This window comes from Bos taurus, chromosome 8, assembly GCF_002263795.3.
Source record: "Bos taurus isolate L1 Dominette 01449 registration number 42190680 breed Hereford chromosome 8, ARS-UCD2.0, whole genome shotgun sequence".
Taxonomy (NCBI): domain Eukaryota; kingdom Metazoa; phylum Chordata; class Mammalia; order Artiodactyla; family Bovidae; genus Bos; species Bos taurus.
Window position 1 is genome coordinate 97,025,812 of NC_037335.1, and position 23,512 is coordinate 97,049,323.

The window sequence follows — 23,512 nt, forward strand, 5'->3', positions numbered from 1 at the left end:
TCCTGATCTTGTTTTTTGCTGACTGTATAGAGCTTCTCCATCTTCAGTTGCAAGGAATATAATCCATCTGGTTTCGACATTGACCATCTGGTGATGTCCATGTGTAGAATCGTCTCTTGTGTTGTTGGAAGAGGGTGTTTGCTATGACCAGTGCATTCTCTGGGCAAAACTCTGTTAGCCTTTGCCCTGCTTCATTTTGTACTCCAAGGCCAAACTTGCCTGTTATTCTGGGTATCTCTTGACTTCCTACTTTGCATTCCAGTCCCCTATGATGAAAAGGACACCTTTTTTTGGTGTTAGTCTTGGAAGGTCTTATAGGTCTTCATAGAACCGTTCCACTTCCTCTTCTTCAGCATTAGGGGTTGGGTCATAGACTTGGATTACTGTGATACTGAATAGTTTGCCTTGGAAATGAACAGAGATCACTGTCGTTTTTGAGGTTGCACTCAAGTACTGCATTTTGGACTCTTTTGTTGACTATGTTAGAGAAGTTGTAACTACATTGGCTGCTGGACATAACCTTTCCCAGAGAAGCCATGTGCAAGAGTTGCTACCTTTTCCTCCTTCACGACATCTGAAAAGAAGGCTTTTCTGTATAAGCTGTTTCAAAATGGTGCTCAGCTTGATTGGGTTATAGAAGACTTAAAGTAGTCTAGAAACCATCCTTCAGCAAATACATCCTGGTTGAAATGCCTATAGTATATCCGGTGAAGGTTTCTAGTAGAGAGAACTGGGCTAGAGATACAGGTGACATCCGATTGGTCCTTAAAACTAGAAGTAGATGAGGTAAATTATCCTGGAAGAGTGTGTAAAAGAAAATTCAGTCAAAAGCATAGCCTTGAGTAACACTTAAAGGTCTGGGCAAGGGAGGGGATTTCAGAATGGAGGGAATCGAGGTAGGAGGAAACCTGGAGGAGTTCAGTGTTACGGAATCCAAGGTAAGACAGTGTGAAAGGGAGACATGGCTCAGTGCTGTCAGCTGTGACAGAGATCAAGGAATCCTGTAGAGAAGGATTAAGACGTGTCGGCTGCTGATGCTGCTAAATTCAGGGGTACTGGGGAGGGCCACCTTACTGTCAATGTAGGAGTAGCGCTGCTGCAGAAAATAAGCAGCAAAATGAGAACAAAGTCTGTGCTTCAGTTTATCCACATTGTATTGCACTCTTGAGTAAGAAGTATGCAGTTGTGAGTAAGTAAAAGCAATATGTAGTTAACTTTTTTGAAAATTGCTTGAGTCTAAGGGGAGGAGAGTGTAACTAGCAGGGGACAGATTGGGGGAGGGGGTTGTTTTTAAGATGATAGAGAATTAGGTCTGTGTAAATGTGAATGGAAATGAACTGGCCTTGAGGGAGAGGTTGAAAATAAAAGTGGATGAGGGGATAGGAAACAGAATGAATCTAGCAAGGTACTGGAGAATACTGGAGGGACAACAGGAATTAGATTTGAAGAGAGGGATACCTTTCATTTAGTAGAGAAGAAAACGGAGATTAGTGAATGGATGGGAAAAAACCCCATGTGTCAGTTTGGAAACAGCCAGTTGAGAGTGTGAGCTCCTGGGGTGTTGTCTTGAATGTGTCTTGAATGAAGTAGGATTCAAGTGGTCATCTGCGGGGACGGTGCAAGTGTTGGGAATCAGATTTAGAGGAGAGTACAGATTTGAAACAACAACGTCGTGGAGGATGGAAGAGAGGGCTAACCAGGGGAACAGAAGGATTGGGGATGTCTTTCCTTTTCTTCAGTAACATTTAGAAGACTGTGAATGTGGATAGGTAGCTGGTTAGGTGTTAAAGGTGAGATTTGTTAGCTAAGTAACGTAGAAGTGTATGACACCACAGAGTGGTTGAAGTCAATTTTGAGTACTGAAAACTTCAGCTGTGTTGGCCCACATGTGGAAATGTGCCTGGCAGGAGCAGTAGGAAGACAAGTGTGTGATGTTAGGAAGTGACAGAAGCAGTGGCATTATTGTCTAAGCTGAGCAGAGCTGGAATGAAAGGAGAGGCTCAAGGGACCAGAGTCATAATGAAGTGCAAGACCAGGTGTGGTGAGCAGTTACTGAGAGAGTTGATGGGAAGAGATTAGCACTTTTATTATAATTTTGAAGAGCATTTTGGGGATGATGAGATTCAACCTGTGTTCTAAATGGCTGTGAGTAGATGACTTAAATGGATTGGAAGTGAAGATCATTGGGTTGAGGTAAAGGAATAATGCCAGAAGCTTGGATGGGTCAGTGAACCTGGTTCCAAAGTCTAGCTCTGTGTTCTTTGATGTATGACCCAAAGTGGTATTGCCAGGTTGAATCTACACACGCAATCCCACACACCCTCTGCCAAAATACTGAGACATTTTGGCAGATTGTCCATAAAACACTATATCATTTGATGCTCTCATTCTGAAAGTTTATCCCTCTCTTCACACTTAACACCAAAAATTATTCAAGACAATCTTTTCCAGTGTGACCGTTATTGGATTAATGATAATCTGACATTAAAATTTGTGCTTCTGGTAATTAATGAGGTTCAGCTTTTCTTTTTATTGGGTGTATAGTTGTGAATTGCCTGCCTTGTCATTTGTGCATTTTTCTATTGCTACAGGAACCATTTTCTACTATTTCTCTTAATTTGTTTTATGCGCATTTTCCCTTTGGTATGTGTCTTGTTATTTCTGTTTGAATTACATGCTTCAGTTCAGTTCAGTCGCTCAGCCGTGTCTGACTCTTTGCGACCCCATGAACTGCAGCACACCAGGCCTCCTTGTCCATCACCAACTCCTGGAGTCTACCCAAACCCATGTCCATTGAGTCAGTGATGCCATCCAGCCATCTTATCCTCTGTCATCCCCTTCTCCTCCTGCCCTCAATCTTTCCCAGCATCAGGGTCTTTTCACATGAGTCAGCTCTTCACATCAGGTGGCCAAAGTATTGGAGTTTCACCTTCAACATCAGTCCTTCCAATGAACACCCAGGACTGATCTCCTTTAGGATGGACTGGTTGGATCTCCTTGCAGTCCAAGGGACTCTCAAGAGTCTTCTCCAACACCACAGTTCAAAAGCATCAATTCTTCGGCACTCAGCTTTCTTCACAGTCCAACTCTCACATCCATACATGACCACTGGAAAAACCATAGCCTTGACTAAACGGACCTTTGTTGGCAAAGTAATGTCTCTGCTCTTTGATATGCTGTCTAGGTTGGTCATAACTTTCCTTCCAAGCAGTAAGTGTCTTTTAATTTCATGGCTGCAGTCACCATCTGCAGTGATTACATGCTTAGTTTGTTAATTTTCATTCAATAATAAATGTTTAGTGTTAGTCTGTGATTACTTTTTAAATCATATCATATAGGTATTAATGTATATAGAGTTATCATTGTTATTGCTTAATATTCTTAATCACAGTTTTGATTTCTTTGAAGCAGTGTTATTAGTAATAAAATGATTGGAAGGGTGTTTTGTTGTTGTTTGCCCTACTTTCCCTCTTGTACTCATATATATTTAGTGGTTGAGATTCTTGTGACTGGTTTCCACTTTGGGAAATAACAGAATAGCAGTGATGCTACTGACCCACTTCAGGAAGATAAGTATAGCAAGGGTGATTTATGTGACATTTGCAAAATACTCTGCTCTAAAGCTTGGAGTCAGAAGATCTGGGTCTGGATTTCAGCTGCTGCTGCTGCTAAGTCGCTTCAGTCGTGTCCGACTCTGTGCAACCCCATAGACGGCAGCCCACCAGGCTCCCCCGTCCCTGGGATTCTCCAGGCAAGAACACTGGAGTGGGTTGCCATTTCCTTCTCTGATGCATGAAAGTGAAAAGTGAAAGTGAAGTCTCTCAGTCGTGTCCGACTCTTAGCGACACCATGGACTGCAGCCCACCAGGCTCCTCCGTTCATGGGAGTTTCCAGGCAAGAGTACTGGAGTGGGGTGCCATTTCCTTCTCCAGTGCATGAAAGTGAGAAGTCAAAGTGAAGTCATGTCTGACTCTTCGCGACCCCATGGACTGCAGCCTACCAGGCTCCTCCGTCCACTGCTTATATTACAGTAACAGTGTGATTTGGGGAGGAGCCCTCCCTTTTGTATCCATGACAGTTTTCCACATAAAGCTCAGAACTATCAACTTGTACAATTTTCAGAAGTATTCTGGGAATTGAAAGAAATGAGATTTCCCCCCTTGATTCTTGGGCATTAAGAGAAATTTAGTTTTATGGTGTCTCTCTTTTTTAACTTCTATGCCACCCTACTTAGGAAATAGTTTACATTTGTTTTCTGAGTACTTTATGATGAACCTGTTGTCATGTAATTTTAGAGATAGAAAACCATAAAGATAATCCGTTCCAGTCCCTCTTTATAGATGAGACTGGTGAGCAACTTGTTCAAGATCAGTTAAGTAATATAGTGGCTCTCAACCTTGGCCAAACTTTGAAATCATATGTGAAGCTTTTACAAAATAATGATGTCCAGACTCACACTCAGAAATTATGTTTTAATTGGTCTTTATAGAGTTCCCGCAGGTGATTATAATGAAACATTAGCCACTTTTAAGGTAAATAATTTGCTTTTTGACATTCACATTTAACTTACTTTTTATCATTGTAGACAAGACCACCTTATTTCTTAAACCTTTTAGATTAGAGAGCTTTTCTTTACTTTCCTACTCTGTGGGAAATAAACCCATAAACTTTATAATGAGAATCATAGTTTCTGCTTTTGAAACATTTATTTTGAATAGATTTTTAAAGTCAACTAAGAAAGTCTTTTAAGGAAAAAAACCTGTGTAACAGATGGTAAAACAGTTTATACTTAACCATATCTAATAGTATGGGTTATCAATAGAATTTTTTAAAATAGTATTATGAAGACATGATCTTTTAAGTTTTTGGAATCAATAATATGTATAAAATTTTTATGTTGCATCACTTGTTCAGATTCTGGATTTTCCTTTGTTTATATTTTTTTCAAATATTTTAAAATTTTTCCCATAGGTGAGAGCACTGAAAGAGAAGATTGAATCCGAAAAGGGTAAAGATGCCTTTCCTGTAGCAGGTCAAAAGTTAATTTATGCAGGTATGAATTAAGTACTGAAATTAGCATGCCATTTTCATGTGTACTGTGATATCTTTTAGTTTTAGAAATTGCCATCTTAAGAATTGTAGCATATACAAATTGATTCTGTCAGAAACATTGTAGAGATAAAAGCAGAGAATGAACAGTCATTTGAATGTTCTTTTATAATATTCAGTCCTCTTATTTTTCACATTTGCTTTATGTATTTCTTCATCCAGTAATGTTAGTTTTGCTTGTTAGTTTTTTCTTCTGTATGCATTGTGTAACTGGCTGTATTTGTTTTTCTTTATTTTTTGAATTAAAAAATGTTATTGGATTACTTTGTGTGACATTGTTTAAGTGTAAAGTGTACAAAGTGTTAACTCTGATACATACTGTAATATGATTGCTGTTGTAGTGATATTTACCACATTACAGAATTAACAATATTATTGTCTGTATTCATTATACTGTGCATTAGATCTCTATGGCTTATTTAATACTCATTACACATTTGTACTCTTAAACACAATAACTCTTATCTCCCCCATGCCCCAAACACTTGGTAACTACCAAGGTAAAATAACTTTTTTTTTACAGTTCAGAGTTTTAAATTCCACATACATTTCCACATATAAGTGATATCATACTGTGCTTGACTTATCTTGCTTGGCATAATGTTCACAAGGTCCATTCATGTTGTTGCAGATAGGAAGTTACTGTCTTTCTCATGGTTGAATAATATTGTATATACCCAAAGAAGTGAAAAACGGGATTTTGACAAGACATATACACTCCCATGTCTATAGCAGCACTATTCGCAATGGCTAAGATATGGAAACAATCCAAAATGGCCATCAAGGGATGAATGAATAAAAAAGACATAACTCATACACACAATGGGTCATACAGTGGATCTGTTTTTAATTTTTTAAGGAACCTCCATATTCTCCATAGTGGTTGGACCAATTTACATTCCCACCAACAGTGTATAAAGATTCTTTTTTCACCATAACCTCACCAGCCCCTCTTGTCTCCTTCATCAAGCTATTCCAACAGATGTAAGGTAGTGTCTTGCTTTGGTTTACATTTCCCTGATGCTTAGTGATGTTGAGCATCTTTTCATCTGTCTCTTGACCATTTCCACATCCTCTTTGGAGAAATGTTGATTTATATTTAATCTGCCAGTTTTTAAACAGATTGCTTTTTTTGTTATTAAGTTCTTTATGTATTTTGGATATTAGCCACATAACTGACATGGTTTTTGAAATTTTTCTCCCATTCTGTAGAATTCTTTTCATTTTGTTAATTGTTTATTTTGCTATGCAGAAGCTTTTGAGTTTGATGTAGTCCATTTGTCGAATTTTGTGTGTGTGTGCTTTCTTCGTGATTCCCCAAAAATTGTTGGTAAAGCCACAATTTCTGGCTTTCTTCCCTGTGTTATGGTAACAGTCCTTATGTTTAAGTTTTGATCTATTTCAAGTTAATCATTATGAGTGGCACAAGATAGGGGTCCAGTTTTATTGTTCTGCATGTGTTTTCTTTAGTTTTCCCATCAAACTGAGCACCTTTTGTAATCTGTTGAAATGTCGTTTTATTTTTCGTCTATGGGGTCTTGGTTTTGTGCGTGGGCTTCCTCTGGTTGTCGGGAGCAGGGGCTGCTCCTCGGGGTGTGTGGGCGTCTCGCCACAGTGGCTTCTATCATTGTGGAGCACGGACTTCAGGCTCAGGGGCCTCAGCAGTTGCGGCGCTTGGGCTCAGTAGTCGCGGCTCGCAGGCTTAGGTGCTCCGTGGTATGTCGGGTCATCTGGGACCAGGGATCGACCCAGTGACCCTTGCACTGAAAAGTGGATTCTTAACCACTGGACCACCAGAGAAGCCATAAGTTTATCTGTTTTTAAATAAAATACCAAAATTGACTGAAGAATATAGAAAACCTGTGTCAAAAGACACTACAATAAATGACAGGGGGAAAAAAAGATTATTATTCAGATTATATGAAGAGCTCTTGACAAATCAGTAGGGAAAAGGATGACCCAATTAAAAAGCAACAAAGGATATGAATAGGAAGTTGCAAATTAACTAGCCTCACTGGTAACCAGGAAGATGTATGTTAAAAATAGACTTAATAGGTGAATTTTGTGGAGAAAATTCTTATCTGTGTTCTTTAGAAGAAATACTGAGCACTTTGAGTGCGGATGTCAGTAAGATGGATCTTGACTTACCCTGGATTCTTGTCTGTTTTTGGATAGAGATTTTGTAGTACTTTCTTAACTGAGGTAGTTTAGAGGAAAATACCAGCCCTGTGATGAGGACTCAGAAGCCTGAAGAGGCATGGGTAGTTGGTGGCAGATATAAAACTAGAATTTCTGGTTCCTACTCTTGGCTGTTTTTTTCATTCCTGTGCAGACAGAGACACTATTCCCTTTTGTCTTAATGCTTGCTGCTTTTAAGTCAATAACTTTAAAAATGGAAAACTAATTTCAAGGAAAAGGAAGCCTGAAGGAATCTTGACCTTACGTCTGTCATTCTGCATGACTGAAGTCATACAGTCCATGTGGCTTACTCAGTTCTGTATCTTGACATTTCTGTGTCCCAAGTCATTATGAGTACTTACTTTTTATGGCAGTGAAACATTTCTGTGTTTCAAGTATCCAGTATTTGTGGGAGTAAGAAGTACTTTTCTCCCTCCATCAAGAAGGTTTATAGGTTATTCCCAGTCCGGGTTGGGGGTAGATCTTTGAGCGTCTCAAAATTGAATTTTATTTGTTTTCATGATCTCCTGTTTCTCAGGACCTAGTTAATATCTCCTTACCTAGCAAGTCTTTTTTTTTGAATTACAAATAATTTTTAAGAAGTGCTTGGGATTCAGATATCTACAGACAATGTATGTGCTTGCTGTCTTTTAGTCAGATGCTCATGTCTTCTTAACTAATCTTGTATCCATTTATGTATATCTTGGCTGGTTGGTTAATGTTTCTCTTTGGGGAAAGTTTTAATTGATAAAATTAATGTTTATGATTGTTTTAACCTCAGTGTAAGACAGTTTATGGTGCCTTTAATAATATGTTTTTTTCTTAATGTACTAGGCAAAATCCTCAATGATGATACTGCTCTAAAAGAATATAAAATTGATGAGAAAAACTTCGTGGTAGTTATGGTGACAAAAGTAAGTTTCAGCCTCCTTGTATATATCTTTATCCATGTGAGTTTAAAAAAAAAGATCCCAAGTCTTTCTTTACACTTACTTTTTAAGTGAAAACAGTATATATACATCCATAGTGGCATGCACTTAATAGTTATTAAGTGTGTTAACAGTTTGCTTTGAGTCAACCATAATGTTAATAGTTTTATGTACTTGTAGTTTGAGCATAATTTTAAATATGTTGAAACAGTTGATACATGTGAAATGTCCTGTTAAACATCATTAGGTATTGTTGGATTAGTAAAATCACAAAATATGTAGTTAGAGAATGTGATTCTTCAAATGTTTCGTATTTTATAGTTTTTATTAAGAATGCCTTAAAAGGACTTGGCTAAATGATGTACTAGACCTAACAAATGCCTGAAGGCCAAAAAGGCATATAGACTAAAAATTTCAGTGATATTTTTTAGTCAATGAGATAGATTTTTAGAAACTAGAAAAAGGGAAAGACAGAAAGATAAATAAATATGCAGTAGAGTGTTAAGACAGTAGAGGAGTGGTGGTACTTATGACGCTCATTTTTAAGATTGAATTATGATCTAAATTCTGAGCTCCTAATAATCTAGGGATAATGCTACTTGCAAGCACCCAAACTAAATTTAAATAGGTAATTGCAAACCAGTTTGTCAAAGACTTTTTAAGTCTCAAAGGAATATATGCAGTAGAAAATAAAGAGTTGAACAAACGGATTTTAATTACTGCATACTTTTGTAGTAAGAAACAAAAAACAGCTCAACATTTCATATGTATTGGGGTTAATTTTTTAAATATTTTGTTATATATATTTAAGCACTTAATTATTAAAATATTAAACATTAAATACAGATTAACAGAATCATATGAGGAAACTTTGTCTCAACTAGTTTTTTCAAAAACTGATAAAATGCACAACATAAAATGTACAAATTTAATCATTTTTAAGTGTATGGCTCCTTGGCATTAACTACATTCACATTGTTATGTAGCCATCACCACCATCCATTTCTAAAACTTTTTTCATTTTCCCAAACTGAAACTCTGTACCTGTTAAAGAGTAAATAGCCATGCCGTGCCCCAGCCCAACACCACTGTTACCTTTTCTGTCTGTGTATTTGACTACACCTTATACCTCATATAAGTGGAGTCATACAGTATTTTTCCTTTTGTGATTCCTTTTGTGACTTGTTTATTAATATTTTCCTTCATAAAATGTCTTCAAGGTTTGGCCGTATTATAGCATGTGCCAGAATTTGTCCTTTTTAAGGCTGAATAATATTCCCTTATTTAATTTTATCATACATAGTATGTCTGGTAGCCACAGACACTTGGGTATGTATTTGTTATGGTTTTATTTCCTTTAGTATTACGGCAACCTTGACTGTTAAGAGCATAACTAAGTAAGCAGGCTGGGTCTCAGAATAGGTGCATGCGTTTGAAAAACAGCTACTTGGAGCCAAGCAGATTCTTATTTTACATAGGCCAGCTTTTAGAAGGGGAAGAAGACTGCTACAGTTAAACATTTTGGAAGCAGTGAGAAATTCCTTTATTACAAAGAAGAGAGAAAAAACTATTAATATCAAAAGTTAAGCAGAGGACCTTTGAAAAGCAGATGGGTTTGGTACTATTTAGAGTGAGGTTTGAAAAGCTGTTTGTGGCAACAGAGACCTTGAGGACATGGTATATTATAGTATTATATTAATCACTATACATATATAATATATATATAACATATATATATATAATCAGTATTATATTGATCTTAAGGGAAATAGTAAATGGACATAATGCATTTAAATTACATTCTTATCTAGTTGGAGTTATAGAACATTAATAATTTGCAGGAAATTACGTTGGCAATAAAAATCGCAGAGCCAAATTCAAGCCTCTTACTATAGGTAAAGGAGGGGGGCTACGTCCCATCCCCCTACCTGCCCAAGACGTTTTTCCCAATACACTCTATACCAGCTCAGTTAGAATAAGACACAAGTCCACTCTTTTACAGTTTGTTGATTTATACCTGGGGCACTTATGTTGAATTTTAATCTCATCTTCCAGCAAATCAGTTACCTTTTTACCTTAGGAAAGTTATGAACTAAGTAGGTCGTGAGCATTGATAGGCCTTCGGAGAAAGATAAAACTCATATAGTGTGATTTTTACACATATGTAACTGCTTTTTGCTTGGTGGGAATGCTTATGGCTCTGATTTTAGTTCAGAAAGTGCTGAGCGTGCAGTTATAACGTTACTGGCCTCTGTTTAACTATATATACATCTCAGAAGTAATGTTAGTCTCTTTGTACTTAAACCCATTGGCTTCTGGTCAACATTGGGATTTTCTTCCCTATTCTAAAATACAGCAGATTATCTGGCATGTTCATTAATCATACTTCTGTTTATACTTTAATTTCAAGGGAGTTATTTTCATAATGCTTTCAAATGAGGATAAATACTTGAAAGTTGTAACCAAGAAACTTCAGTTATGAAGTTTGGGGGGTGAATTATGTGTTTCTTTTATTTATTTTTTTGGATACACACATTCTTTATGTTTTAAAATATTTGCTTTTTTGATTCTTTTTCATAATGATGCTAAGACTGAAATCATTGGCTAGAACTAATTGAGATTGATAGTTGATATATATATGCTCTTAGCAGCTTTGAATGTGTAACGTAAATAATGATTCAGATTGCTGCTGTTTATCGCTCGTTATGTCACCTTACAAAATTGCTTTCAATCTAAAAATTTGTATTGTTATGTTTGTTTATAGCATCCAGAGGTCAGGTAATAATGTAGTATTTTATCATAATGCATGATTTTGCTTTGTAATGTGTTTAGCCTAAAGCAGTGACAACACCAGCACCAGCTACAACTCAGCAGTCAAATTCTGCCGCCACCACCACAGTCAGTTCCTCCACAGCGCCAGCTGTGACTCAGGCCCCAGCCCCTGCCCCCGCTTCGGCTCCCACTCCCACACCTGTGTCTGTCACTCCAGCACCGACGACAGCATCTTCTGAGCCTGCGCCTGCTAGTGCAGCGAAGCAGGAGAAGCCTGCGGAGCGGCCAGTGGAAACCCCAGTGGCCACCACCCCAACGTCAACTGACAGGTACGAACAGGGCTCCAGGAAATTGCATAGGAGGGTGTTCATAACAGGTACTTCGTGTGTGTATTTATTTTGATTATTGTGTGGATCAAACAAACTTTCTATCTAAACTTTGAACCCTGACTAAAATAGTATGCTTTTTATGTCTGTTTAAATTTCCATAATCTGGATTTTTTTTTCTTTCTCTCCCAGGGAGAAAGGAAAAAAAACTTTTGTATAGAAAAGTTAGGAAATACAAATGATGCAAAAGAATAAGAATCATAAAATAACCTGACAGTATATTATAGCTTGACATACAAACAACTTGACATTGTCCCCCATCATTATTTGTTGTATATTATTTTACTATGGTCACATCTGTCATCTACATCTTTCCATATCAATAAGTTTTTCCAGTTGCTACATAGTATTGTGTTCAGGTCTGACATTTGTTTGGTCTTAACCTTAGAAAAGAAATTAACATCTTTGAATTTTTCCTCATCTGTAAAGTGTGGATGGCAGTAAAAACTACATATTACAGTGCAAATTCCACTCCTTAATATCTACTGTAGAGAAACCAAACTTGTGCACAGGGCTGTATTGCTTGTGATTGAGGACAGATTGGAACTAAGTTAAATTCCATTAGTAAGAGCATGACTTGACTTGTTATTTGTTCATATTAGAGAACTGTGCTTATTCATATTGAGCGATAGTTGCTTAGTCATGTCCAACTCTTTGCGACCCCATGGATTATAGCCTGCCAGGCTCCTCTCTCCATGGAATTCTCCGTAGTGTGGCAGTAAATAGGCAGCATCAACATTACTGGGAGTTACTTTGAAATTAATTCTTAGGCTCCACCCCAGACCTCTGTAAATCAGAATTCTCGACTTGAGGGTCCTAGAAGTCTGTTTTTTAACAAGCTCTGCTAGTGAATTCTAGTAGAGTCCCTTAGGGAGATAGTGAAAGAGAAGCCTGGCCTGCTGCAGTCCATGGGGTCTCAAAGAGTCAGACACGCCTTGAACGACTAAACAGTAAAACTGGTGAACTCTTAGGCTTCCTAAAGTTTAAGAAACTCTAATATCCAGTACTGTAGCCCAGGTAAAGTATGCAGTATATATGCATATTAAATAAATGTGGTTTCAAGGCTTTGTTAATCGAGTGAAAAGAAGCAGATTGCAGAACAGTAGAGTCAGTAACCATAAACCAAACAAAAACCACATGACAATATTCATATTTTCTGTGGGTTAGCATGTTAATGTGTAGAGAAACAGTAGCAGAGGGACCTCACGCTAACTGATAAGATGGTTTCCTCTGGGGAGGGGGAGGAGTGTGGAGTTAGAATCAAGATTTGAGTGGTGGTTAAACGGTATCTCCGTGTTATCTGTAAGGTTTAAAAAGAAAAAAAGTGTGCAAAAATAGCACAAATTGTTCTATAAAAGAACATTAATGAAGGGTCTAATTAATTCTGCCAGGTAATAAAATGTATTATGCACGGTCAGTCAGTCAGTCAATTCAGTCGCTCATTCGTGTCCGACTCTTTGCGACCCCATGAATCGCAGCACGCCAGGCCTCCCTGTCCAACACCAACTCCTGGAGTTCACTCAGACTCATGTCCATCGAGTCAGTGATGCCATCCAGCCATCTCATCCTCTGTCGTTCCCTTCTCCTCTTGCCCCCAATCCCTCCCAGCATCAGAGTCTTTTCCAATGAGTCAACTCTTCACCTGAGGTGGCCCAAGTACTGGAGTTTCAGCTTCAGCATCATTCCTTCCAAAGAAATCCCAGGGCTGATCTCCTTCAGAATGGACTGGTTGGATCTCCTTGCAGTCCAAGGGACTCTCAAGAGTCTTCTCCAACACCACAGTTCAAAAGCATCAATTCTACAGTGTCAGACTTTATTTTTGGGGGCTCCAAAATCACTGCAGATGGTGACTTCAGCCATGAAATTAAAAGACGCTTACTCCTTGGAAAAAAAGTTATGACCAACCTAGATAGCATGTTGAAAAGCAGAGATGTTACTTTGCCAACAAAGGTCCATCTAGTCAAGACTATGATTTTTCCAGTGGTCACGTATGGATATGAGAGTTGGACTGTGAAGAAAGCCGAGCGCCAAAGAATTATGCATGGTAGTGATTGCAAATTTAGAATGGCTCTTATTAGAATGGCTACTTGATGAAATAGTAGTCTAGAAACAGACCAATATACTTACAGGGACTTAATATAAGATAAAAATAATTTCAGACCACTCTGGGAAATGCTGTTGGGGTAAATGTCTAGTTACCTGGAGGTCATCTTATAAAAATAAGTTTTATGGACTTCCCTTGTGGTTTAGTTGTTACGGCTCTGCAAGCAGCATGGGTTTGATTAACTGGTAGGGGAATAAGATCTCATATGCTGCACAGTGTGGCCCAAAGAAAAAAGAGTAAATAAATTTTAAACAGAGAAAGATGTAATGTAGAAGTGAAATCGTAAACTAGAGGAAAACATGGGAAAAACAATCTTAACACAAAAAAGTCATGAAAGAAATGATTAATAAATTTGAGTACAGAAAGAATTTAAAGATTGGAAACCAAACAGGTTCTTATTAGTTTGATTTGATCAATTAAATGGAAAGTCATGCCTCTCTGGGAAAAATTGAGGCAGTTGTAGTTCTTCTGACATGCAGTTATTCCAAAACACAACAGTAAGACACAAGTCAGTATATAGAAACTAGTGGTGGTGGTTGTCTCTGGGTAGGGTCCAGGGCAGGAGAGTTTCTTTCCATATATATGTGTGTGTGTATAGTGTTGAACTATAGTTCAAAAACTTCATTTTGAAGTTTTACCTTCTAAACATTAGTTAATGGAGGTACATTAAAAATTATACCAAGTGCTGCTGCTGCTGCTAAGTCACTTCAGTCGTGTCCGACTCTGTGCGACCCCACAGATGGCAGCCCACCAGGCTCCTCCGTCCCTGGGATTTTCCAGGCAAGAACACTGGAGTGGGTTGCCATTTCCTTCTCCAGTGCATGCAAGTGAAAAGTGAAAGTGAAGTCGCTCAGTCGTGTCCGACTCTAGTGACTCCATGGACTGCAGCCCACCAGGCTCCTCCGTCCATGGGATTTTCCAGGCAAAAGTACTGGAGTGGGGTACCAAATGCTAGTTTTACGCTTACCAGTTATGTTGAGTGTTAGGATGCCAGGCACTTCGGCAGAAGTAACCCTGCCCACAGCACCTGGGGATACAAGGATACTCTAAGTAATTTATGAATTCAAAGTGGGGTATTTCCGTTGTCTTGCTGTGCTGTAGGGTTTTCTCAGAACTGAAGTCTACTGAGTTTTGTTTGTAAAATTGGGACACAGGTATATGTGTATATTGTCTCTGTGTATGTTGTAATTTAAATTGCTAACTGCTGTCTTGACCAGTTTTGTGAACCTCATTTTTCTTTGGCCTTCTCTTCCTGGTCTTTCATCATCGTATTCGTGTCTACTTTGTTTTCTAGACTCATCTTCTTCACTTGCTTAACAAAAACTTAATTTTTTTGTTTTTTTTTAATATATTTGGGAGATCAGGAGATGCCTCCTGCTTTTTTTTTTTTTTTTTAATATTATTTGGCTGCAGCAATTCTTAGTTGTGGCATGTAGGATCTTGTTCCCTAGCAGGGATCAAACCCAGGCCCCTTACATTGGGAGCATGGAGTCTTGGCCACTGGGCCACCAAGGAAGTCCCATGAAAACTTAGTCCTTTTAAACTGGTTTAAAACTTGGTTATAGCTCGGGTCTGTCCTGCCTCTGCATTTTTTTTTATGCTATGTTCCTTGCTTGAATACTTTCTTGCAGTTTCTGTTTTCGGGACTTAACTATAAGATCTAAGTGAAATTCTACTATATAAAGACTTCCCAGGCCTTTCCAGCCAAATACAGTTTCTACATGTGCTGTTTATCATGTACAGCTTTTGGTATTTCTTTGACTGTGATTTCACTTACAGATTATTTGTAAGTTCTTTAAATGATGGATTTTCAGAACAGAATGAGTATTAAAATTCTTCCCAATCCATAAATGTTATGGATAAAGCTTTGGGTTTTAATCTGGAAGCCTTTTTAAACACTGTAGCCAGATTTATACATTTAATTAAAACCAAGAGTCTGTACAAATTGGACAGCTACTAAGCTTTAAGGTAAATTTTACATACTTTCTGATACATGATTTTCTAAAAACATTTTACAGTACATCAGGTGATTCTTCTCGGTCAAACCTTTTTGAAGATGCAACAAGTGCACTTGGTAAGTATCTATATGGTGAATTACTTTATAAGAGGGAAGAGGCTTCATTTCTCTAGATCATTTCCATGGTTGCTTATAATCAGGTGGTTAAATGATTTAGATAATTCGGTGTTACTGAAGACTTTGTAAATTAATGTTCTATATATTGAATCATTTAAATTGTGCTGTTAAGAGTTAAGCATACTTCTTTCCTTAAAGCAGATATATTTTCCACTTTCCAAATATGGGTTTTAAAATGAAGTTTAATCTGTGTATACATTTATTAGGAAGTGTCTTTGAAATGAGTATAAGATGTTACTAAATCTGTCTCACATTTCATCTTTATTCATTCACCTCCAGCCTTTACTCCAGGTTGTAGCCCTGTAGGTCCCCATCTGCATCTTGTTGCTTGTATTGTACTTACAGTGAAAATGCCGTTTTATCCTGACTTTTTACCTGTTGAGTAATGTCTTTCCATCTTCCCTTCACACGTACATCTGTCAGAACCAGTTTGGGTGTTTTGTCCGTTTCCCATTGTAACTGTCCCTGGGTTACAGTTGTAACTGGGTTACACTGTGACTGCCCCTGCCCTTTGGTACTCTTCTGTACCACAGGAAATGGTGGGGAGGTGGAAGACTGGAGCAGGTGGGGGTGCAGCTTCCATAGAGTATGGGCTTCTGGATGCCCTGTGTAGCTGCTGCAGCAGCAAGGTTCCAGCAGCAGTAGTATCACGCAAGATACGGGTTGGCCCTCTGACCTAATTGAGCTTGAACTCGATGATGCCCTGATTGCCATGTAAAAAGCACAAGGTGCAAAATAGTTGTTTAATCAACCTAAGATCACCTGGGTGTACCAAACCCACATTCATACCTGTGAGGACTTTTTTCTGGGATTACCCTGCTACCATACGAGTATGAGTCAAGTGTCTAGTAAGCAGGAAAACAGAAATCACTCTTATTTCAAACAGTAAAAGCTTAATCTTAGGAAATTGTTACACAGGTTCTGGAACAGCTCAAGATTACCCAGGGATGTGTAAAATGCTCTGTAGCCTCAGAGCTGGAACCAGCCTACACTCCCCGCTGATGCTGTTGGAGGCTCTGGCTGTCGCTGTTAGGCTTCAGTTGGAATGCATTGATGCTGCCTGGCAGGAGCCCAGGAATGCACAGCTGTAGTTCCTCCTGCTGTGGTCTCTGGTGGTGATGTCTTACCTTTTACATCTGCATCTCTTAGAACTGCTATTATAGTTTCAGGATCCCTTAGCCCTTTAATCTTTAATTTATCCAGTCTTTACGTCGATACCCTGCTTCTTTAAATGTTTCTTCTTTGGCTTCTGTGACGCCTCTCTTTTCTTGAACTGTATCTCTGATTGTTCCTTCCTCAGGCTTCCTGGTTAATTCTTTGTATCTTACCTGGCCCTTAAATGTATGGGTTTTTTCTAGGGTTCTGCTCTAGGTCATTGTTCAAAGTTCAGATCATGGGAATAGTAAATAACCACCCATACACAGTTGACCCGTGAATAACACAGGGGTTAGGGCCATCAACTCTGTGTAGTCAGAAATACATCTATAACTTTACGGTCAGGCCTCTGTCCATGGTTCTGCATCTGCAGATTCAACCAGCCATGGATCATATAGAAGTATGCTAGGAATGCAGTTATCCAATTATTTGTGGACCTACACAGTTAAACCTACATTGTCAACTGTACTTTTAAGGATTCTCAATGTTAAAATTCCAGTACATATATCCCTCTGACTTCTGAGACTCATTCTTTAAGCTGCCAGCTGGAAAACCTAAAACCTCCATAAACTCCTTAGATTCAAAATTGACAGATTTTTTATTCCTCCATCTGATTCTTCTCTTTTGTTCCTTTCTTGCTTCCATCATCATCCATGCTCTACCAAAGTATTAGCATCAACCTTGACCTCTTCCTCTCTTGACCAGTGAGACTAGGAGTCCTACCGATCTCCTTCCTAAAGTCTCTGGAATCTTTGTTTCTACTACCACTTAATTGCCTCAGCTGACGTCCCTCCCTTCCTGATGCTCTAGTATTACTCTGTTAACTGGTCTATTCCTTGCCACAGTGGAGTTTCTAAAAGGCAGGTCTAATGAGGTCATTGTTCCTTTCACAACACCTCCTATCCTAGATGATAAGTTCAGAATTCATTCTTAATCACATTTTCTTCACTATTTCTTCTGTCTCCTTAGCTCTGTCTGATGCTGTCCATTGTCCCTAATTTTCCTAGGAGTCATTTCCCTTGTACCTTTAGGATCTAAAATGTACCAAGCCTGCATGTAGACACTTCTATTTGAGTTTTTGTAACTTGACTAATTAGGAGGCATGGCATTAAGGATTAGGTGTGGGAGCTCTAGGGTCTAGACAGCTTGTGTTTGTGTCTCTGCACCGTGGCTTAATAGCCATTGATCAAATTGTTAATCTTTCTAATAAGCCTCAACCTCATAGAATTCTTGTGAGAATTGAGTGAGAAAAACACTGTTAAAATAGTATAGTTCTGATACTCCACAGCACATAATTTTATTATTGATAATTTTTCTTTATCTGAGAACTAGATTACAGAAAGTATACTGACACTTGAGTGCTTTGTGCTAGAATTGTATCAGTGGGTAATTAAAAATTTGAAATAGCTTAAGTACTTAATGGAATAGGAAGGGAAAAGTCATTAAACAAGATACCAAATGTTGAATTTGCTCAGTGATACTTAGTTTTTTAAGCTATACTTTCATAGCTGTTAGAACTTGATTGAAAATTTTGCTATCAACAAAGTAAAAAGACAACTTTTGGAATGGCAAGAAAATACTTGCAGCCATATATATGTATATGATAGGTTAACATCCTTGATACATAAAGAACTCATACAACTCAATAGTTTAAAAAAAAAAAATGGGCAAAGGAATTGGATAGATACTTCTCCAAAGAAGATATACAAAAGTCCAACAGAAATATAAAAAGATGCTCATCATCACTAGGAAAACTTCTTAGGACAAATTGTTATTAGGAAAACTTGCTTTAAATCAGAGTGTTGTCTGATATTTCCATGAAGAGTGAGTTGGGGTTGGAGAGATCTCTGGGAAATGATTTACAGAGATAATTTACCATTTTATATGGTATGAGACATTCTGACTTTCTCGCTTCCAACTCGTTTTCCCCTCTGCTTTGAGAATAAAAGGTGTCAAAGGAAAACAACTTACTACAGCACAATTGATTGCTTGAAATGTCCCCACTTCTTGCTTTCAAAAATCATTTCATCCATCTCCTCTTGCAGGTTGCCAGCCTCGACTTCTAATTCTGTTATACGTTTGTGCTGCCTTTGTGCATGGTGTTTCTATTCTGTGTTTAATGTACTGTATTACTTTCCCACTGCTGCTCTGTATCACAGCTTAGTGGCATAACACAACATATTTATTATCTTACTGTAGTGCTGGAGGCTAGAAGTCTGACGTGGAGCTCACTGGACTAAAATAAAGGGACTAAATCACTGGGCTAAAATCAGAGCTGCATCCCTTTCTGGAGACTCTAGGGGAGAATTTGTTCGGTGTCCTTTCCAACTTCTAAGAAACTGACCACATACCTTGGCCATAGCGCCTTCCTCTGTCATCAGAGAAGCACATAGCATCTCTGCCCCTGCTTTTTTCTCTAACTTGCCCCCACTTATTTCTCTGACCCTCCATCTGCTTCCCTCCTGCTTTTAAGCACCCTTACCATTACATTGGATTACCCATCCAGGTAATCCAGGATAATTTCCCTATCTTAAAGTCAGCTGATTAGCAACCTCAATTCCCTTTTGCTTTGTAACCTAACTTACAGTTTCTAAGGATGGGAGGAGGTGGATTACTCTACCTACCACATGTATGTTGTAGTAGTTGTGTATGTGTTTTAGTTACTCATCGTTAGGTATTCCTAACACTGTAGTGCCTGACAGTGTATACATACATACATACACACTGAAATTATGTGGGGAATGTTTGTTTATTAAATTTTCTTTCTCTTTTCCTCTTTGCCTTCCTCCATCCACACACACATCTCTTTTTAGTGACAGGTCAGTCTTACGAGAATATGGTAACTGAGATCATGTCAATGGGCTATGAACGAGAGCAAGTAATTGCAGCCCTGAGAGCCAGTTTCAACAACCCTGACAGAGCAGTGGAGTATCTCTTAATGGTGAGAAACATTTTGCTTTCTTTGTTCTAGTTGTTTAAGGATGAAATCTCAAAGAAACAAATTTTAAAGAAACAATAGCAGTTCATAAGATAATGGTGATGTATGCTCATTTGCATAATGCTTTTATTGGGTTGGTTTAATTAATTCTTTTATTGACATTTATTGGGTTTTCTAAAAGTTCTTTTGGGGTTTTCCATTACATCTTACGGAAAAATCAGAGCAAACCTTTTGGTCAACCCAGTATTTTTCTTAGTGAATTAACATTTTCTGTTAATAAAGTATAAGTGAAAGTGAAGTCGCTCAGTCGTGTCCGACTCTTTGCGACCCGGTGGACTGTAGCTTATCAGGCTCCTCCGTCCATGAGATTTTCCAGGCAAGAGTGCTGGAGTGGATTGCCATTTCCTTCTCCAAGGGATCTTCCCGACCCAGGAATCGAACCTGGGTCTCCCGCATTGCAGGCAGACGCTTTATGGTCTGAGCCACCAGGGAAGCCCCAAACAAAGACCATAATGCATTGGCTGGGAAACGAACCCGGGTCTCCCGTGTGGGAGGCAAGAATTCTACCACTGAACCACCAATGCTGCTAATAAAGTATAACGTCTTCTAAAAGATTTGTGATAAGACTTTGAATCAGAAAATGTGACTAAATGGATTTTAAAATTGGCTATCCACTTGGAGTAGTAGTGTCTAACCTAGTTACATCATCCTCTAAGGATGAGAGCTGTGTGTTAAGAGGGCTGGGGCAGGTTTTAAAACTAATTGAATCCAACATTTTAGTAGCTCTTTTTGCCTGCCGTTTGATCCTGAATGTACTATGTAGAGTGAAAGTTTCAAGTTGGAAGTCCAAGTCAAATTTTGTAATATGTAAATTTTTGTAATTAGTTGCTAGCTTTTAAAAATTGGGAGAGAGTGCTGAAAAGTTCAGATAATCTGATTTATCTGGACAACTCAGATCCCAGATTTTCACAAGGGTTTAGGGAAAATTTTAGGTTGTAGACTCCTCTACTAATAAAAGTTTTTGAGAAATAGATTGTTATGGGCATGAACTGAAACCCTTGATATTTTATGACAATGAATGTCTATTTTACAAATGTGACACAGATCTAAAGCAAATTGTAAAAGTTTGTAGTAATATTGGATTAATTTTTTAGTCCTAAGATTTTATTCTGCAATTGTCGTTGGTGTGTTAGAATATTATCATAAGTCTGAATCACCCTAAACATCATCTCTGATCCTAACTCCTTGGAGAATACCATCCACAGTTCAGTCCATTACCTTGTTTCTAGTTGCGCTTCTGGTAGAAACTCCTTTTCAGAGAGTAGTTTCCGAAGAGTCCCTGTCATGAGCAGATAATTGCTTCTCCTCCGGTCATTTCCTGCTTACTGGCATGAGGTTCAGAAAATCTTAACATATCATTTTATCTTTTGAATTCTTTTTCCCATTGTCCACTTGAAAGTCTGTAAAATACTGACAGTTCATTTAATTATCAGTTTGAAATTGAGGAATCATACTGGATTGAGAGTTATTGTGGATCGGTTTATGGTTGCCCCTCATTCCTCCCCAAAAAATGTGTATTACATAAAAACATTGCCTTTCCTTTTATAGAAGGGCTTTAATTTATACCTGATTTTGGAATTCTGCATAATTTTAATGGTGTCATCAAATATTTTGACCCAGTAGATTTAAAATTTTGAGGTTTAAAAAAAATGAATTACTATTCTCACAGTTGCTACTATTTAGCATCAAATGCAAATAAATAGATGAGAGGTTCATGGAAACAGTTTATCCTTTACTTTCAGTTGAAGCAGGCACCTGTTTTGATGCTTTGAACTGTTGCTAGTTTTTGATGAATCTATATAAGTGAAAGTGAGTGTGTAGAAAGAAGAAGTAATGATCTAACAAAAAGCTAAGTCCTGTGTGTGAGAATTTGAGGTAGATCTGTTGCAGTGGTGATTAACTTTTACTTTAGCTAACTTGTTTGAGAATTTGATGGAGGCTTTTGGACCCTCGATCTGTATATAGTTTGTCCACACTTGATAGCTCCTCATTTAAGGGTTTGAATTGGGTGGTTCGCAGTGCCTAGAGGGAACATCTAATACAGCAATTATTATCCTGCTGTTTAGTGTCTTTCATTCTCTATATGTTTGTGATTTTGGCCTCTTAATTTACTGGGAAGTGGAAGTGATTACTAGTACCATCTCATATTTATATGCAGTATTTTCTCCTCTATTCCCTTTCCAAAACCTATAAAGATTACATAATTTGATAGCTATATGTGAGAAGTCTTATAAATCATTTTTATCAAAATAGGGTATTCCAAAAATCTTAGTGCAGTTTTAAGTTATAACAACTTCAGAAGATAATGTCACAAACTTAGAAAAATCATCACCCAAAACTTGAAGATTCTTTTATACCCATTTACTTTTTTCTTTCTTTCTTCCTTTGGGCCATACCACACAGCTTGTGGGATTTTAGTTTCCTGACCAGGGATTGAACCCATGCCCTTTGCAGTGAAAGTGTGGAGTCTTAACCACTGAACTAAAAAGTCAGATATGTCCTAATAAGATTTGTGTTGATATTTTGAAATTTTAAATAATTAGCTTTTTAATGTTAGACAGTATTATATGTAAGTTTAGGATCTTGCCTGATACTTTGGTGTTAGATATTAATATGTGTTGCTGTATAAACATCATTTCATGACTTTTTTTAATTAATAAAATTCCTTTATGTCTTACATCTACACTCTCTAGTTGGGTAGCTGTTGAGTACTATTAAGTATAAGTAAGTTAATACTTAACTCTTTTTTAAGTGTCTTAGTACCATTAGCCACATTTCAAGGTCTCAGTAGCTACTTGTAATGGGTATTTTTATTGGACAACATAAATATAGAGGTGTTCCAAAATAGTAAGTTCTGTTGGGCAGTGCTGCTGTATATAATAGCAATATGTATCCATCCATACCACATTGAGGCCATTTCTGATCTTGAATATGTGCAGACTTTGTTTGTCTTTATCCTTTGCTTTGAATGAAGCAGACATCTGTTTGATGCTTTTAGAAATTAGACAAGGATATTGAATAGACTTATAAAGTCTCTTATTCTGTGTAGTATTTAACTAACTTTGAATGATGAGCTATTCTAAAGCTTGGGAATTATGTTACAGGGAATTCCTGGAGATCGAGAAAGTCAGGCTGTGGTTGACCCCCCTCCAGCAGCTAGTACTGGGGCTCCTCAGTCTTCAGTGGCTGCAGCCGCAGCAACTACGACAGCAACAACTACAACAACAAGTTCTGGAGGTAAAGTGGCATCTTTTGATGGGGAAGAAATGGCTATGAGTCTTCAGTGTAAAATAATTTAACCTGAAGTACTTTTGAGGTGAGGTTCATTCTCAGAGCATCATAATTCTTAAAATCTCTTTTAGTGTTAGAGAAAGGCCCAGAAGAAACTATACTACGTGGATATAAAAGATACTCTTATATTAAACTTCATCTCTGCAGTTTTGGTAAAGGACATATTCTGTTTAGCTCATTCTAAGGAAGAGATGCTTCCCAGCTTGCATTTAGTGTTATATTCCGAAGCCATTCGGAATAGTTTGCGCACCTTGTCTCTTTCTCTGCCTATAAATATCATAAAATATAATTCCAAAGCCAGTAGGATCTTAATGGTTATTATAGAACCAAGAAAATGAAACCTAGTATATTTAATATCTTATATCTAGAGGTGAGAGCAAAGCTTGAATTCAAGTATCTTTACTGACTAGCACCCACACTTGGGTTGGCAAAGGTTTGACTAGAAAGCAAAGCCTA

The 23,512-nt window shown here is 37.9% G+C and overlaps 1 protein-coding gene across 1 annotated transcript in view; it reads left to right on the top strand.

The window, feature by feature from the left end:
- The window catches only part of RAD23B (RAD23 homolog B, nucleotide excision repair protein), a 44,246-nt gene that overhangs the window by 12,680 nt on the left and 8,054 nt on the right, over positions 1-23,512 (top strand). The window contains 6 exon segments of the mRNA NM_001046310.1: positions 4,972-5,053; positions 8,122-8,201; positions 11,049-11,317; positions 15,497-15,552; positions 19,581-19,708; positions 22,870-23,002. Coding sequence (NP_001039775.1) covers positions 4,972-5,053; positions 8,122-8,201; positions 11,049-11,317; positions 15,497-15,552; positions 19,581-19,708; positions 22,870-23,002 — 748 coding nt within the window.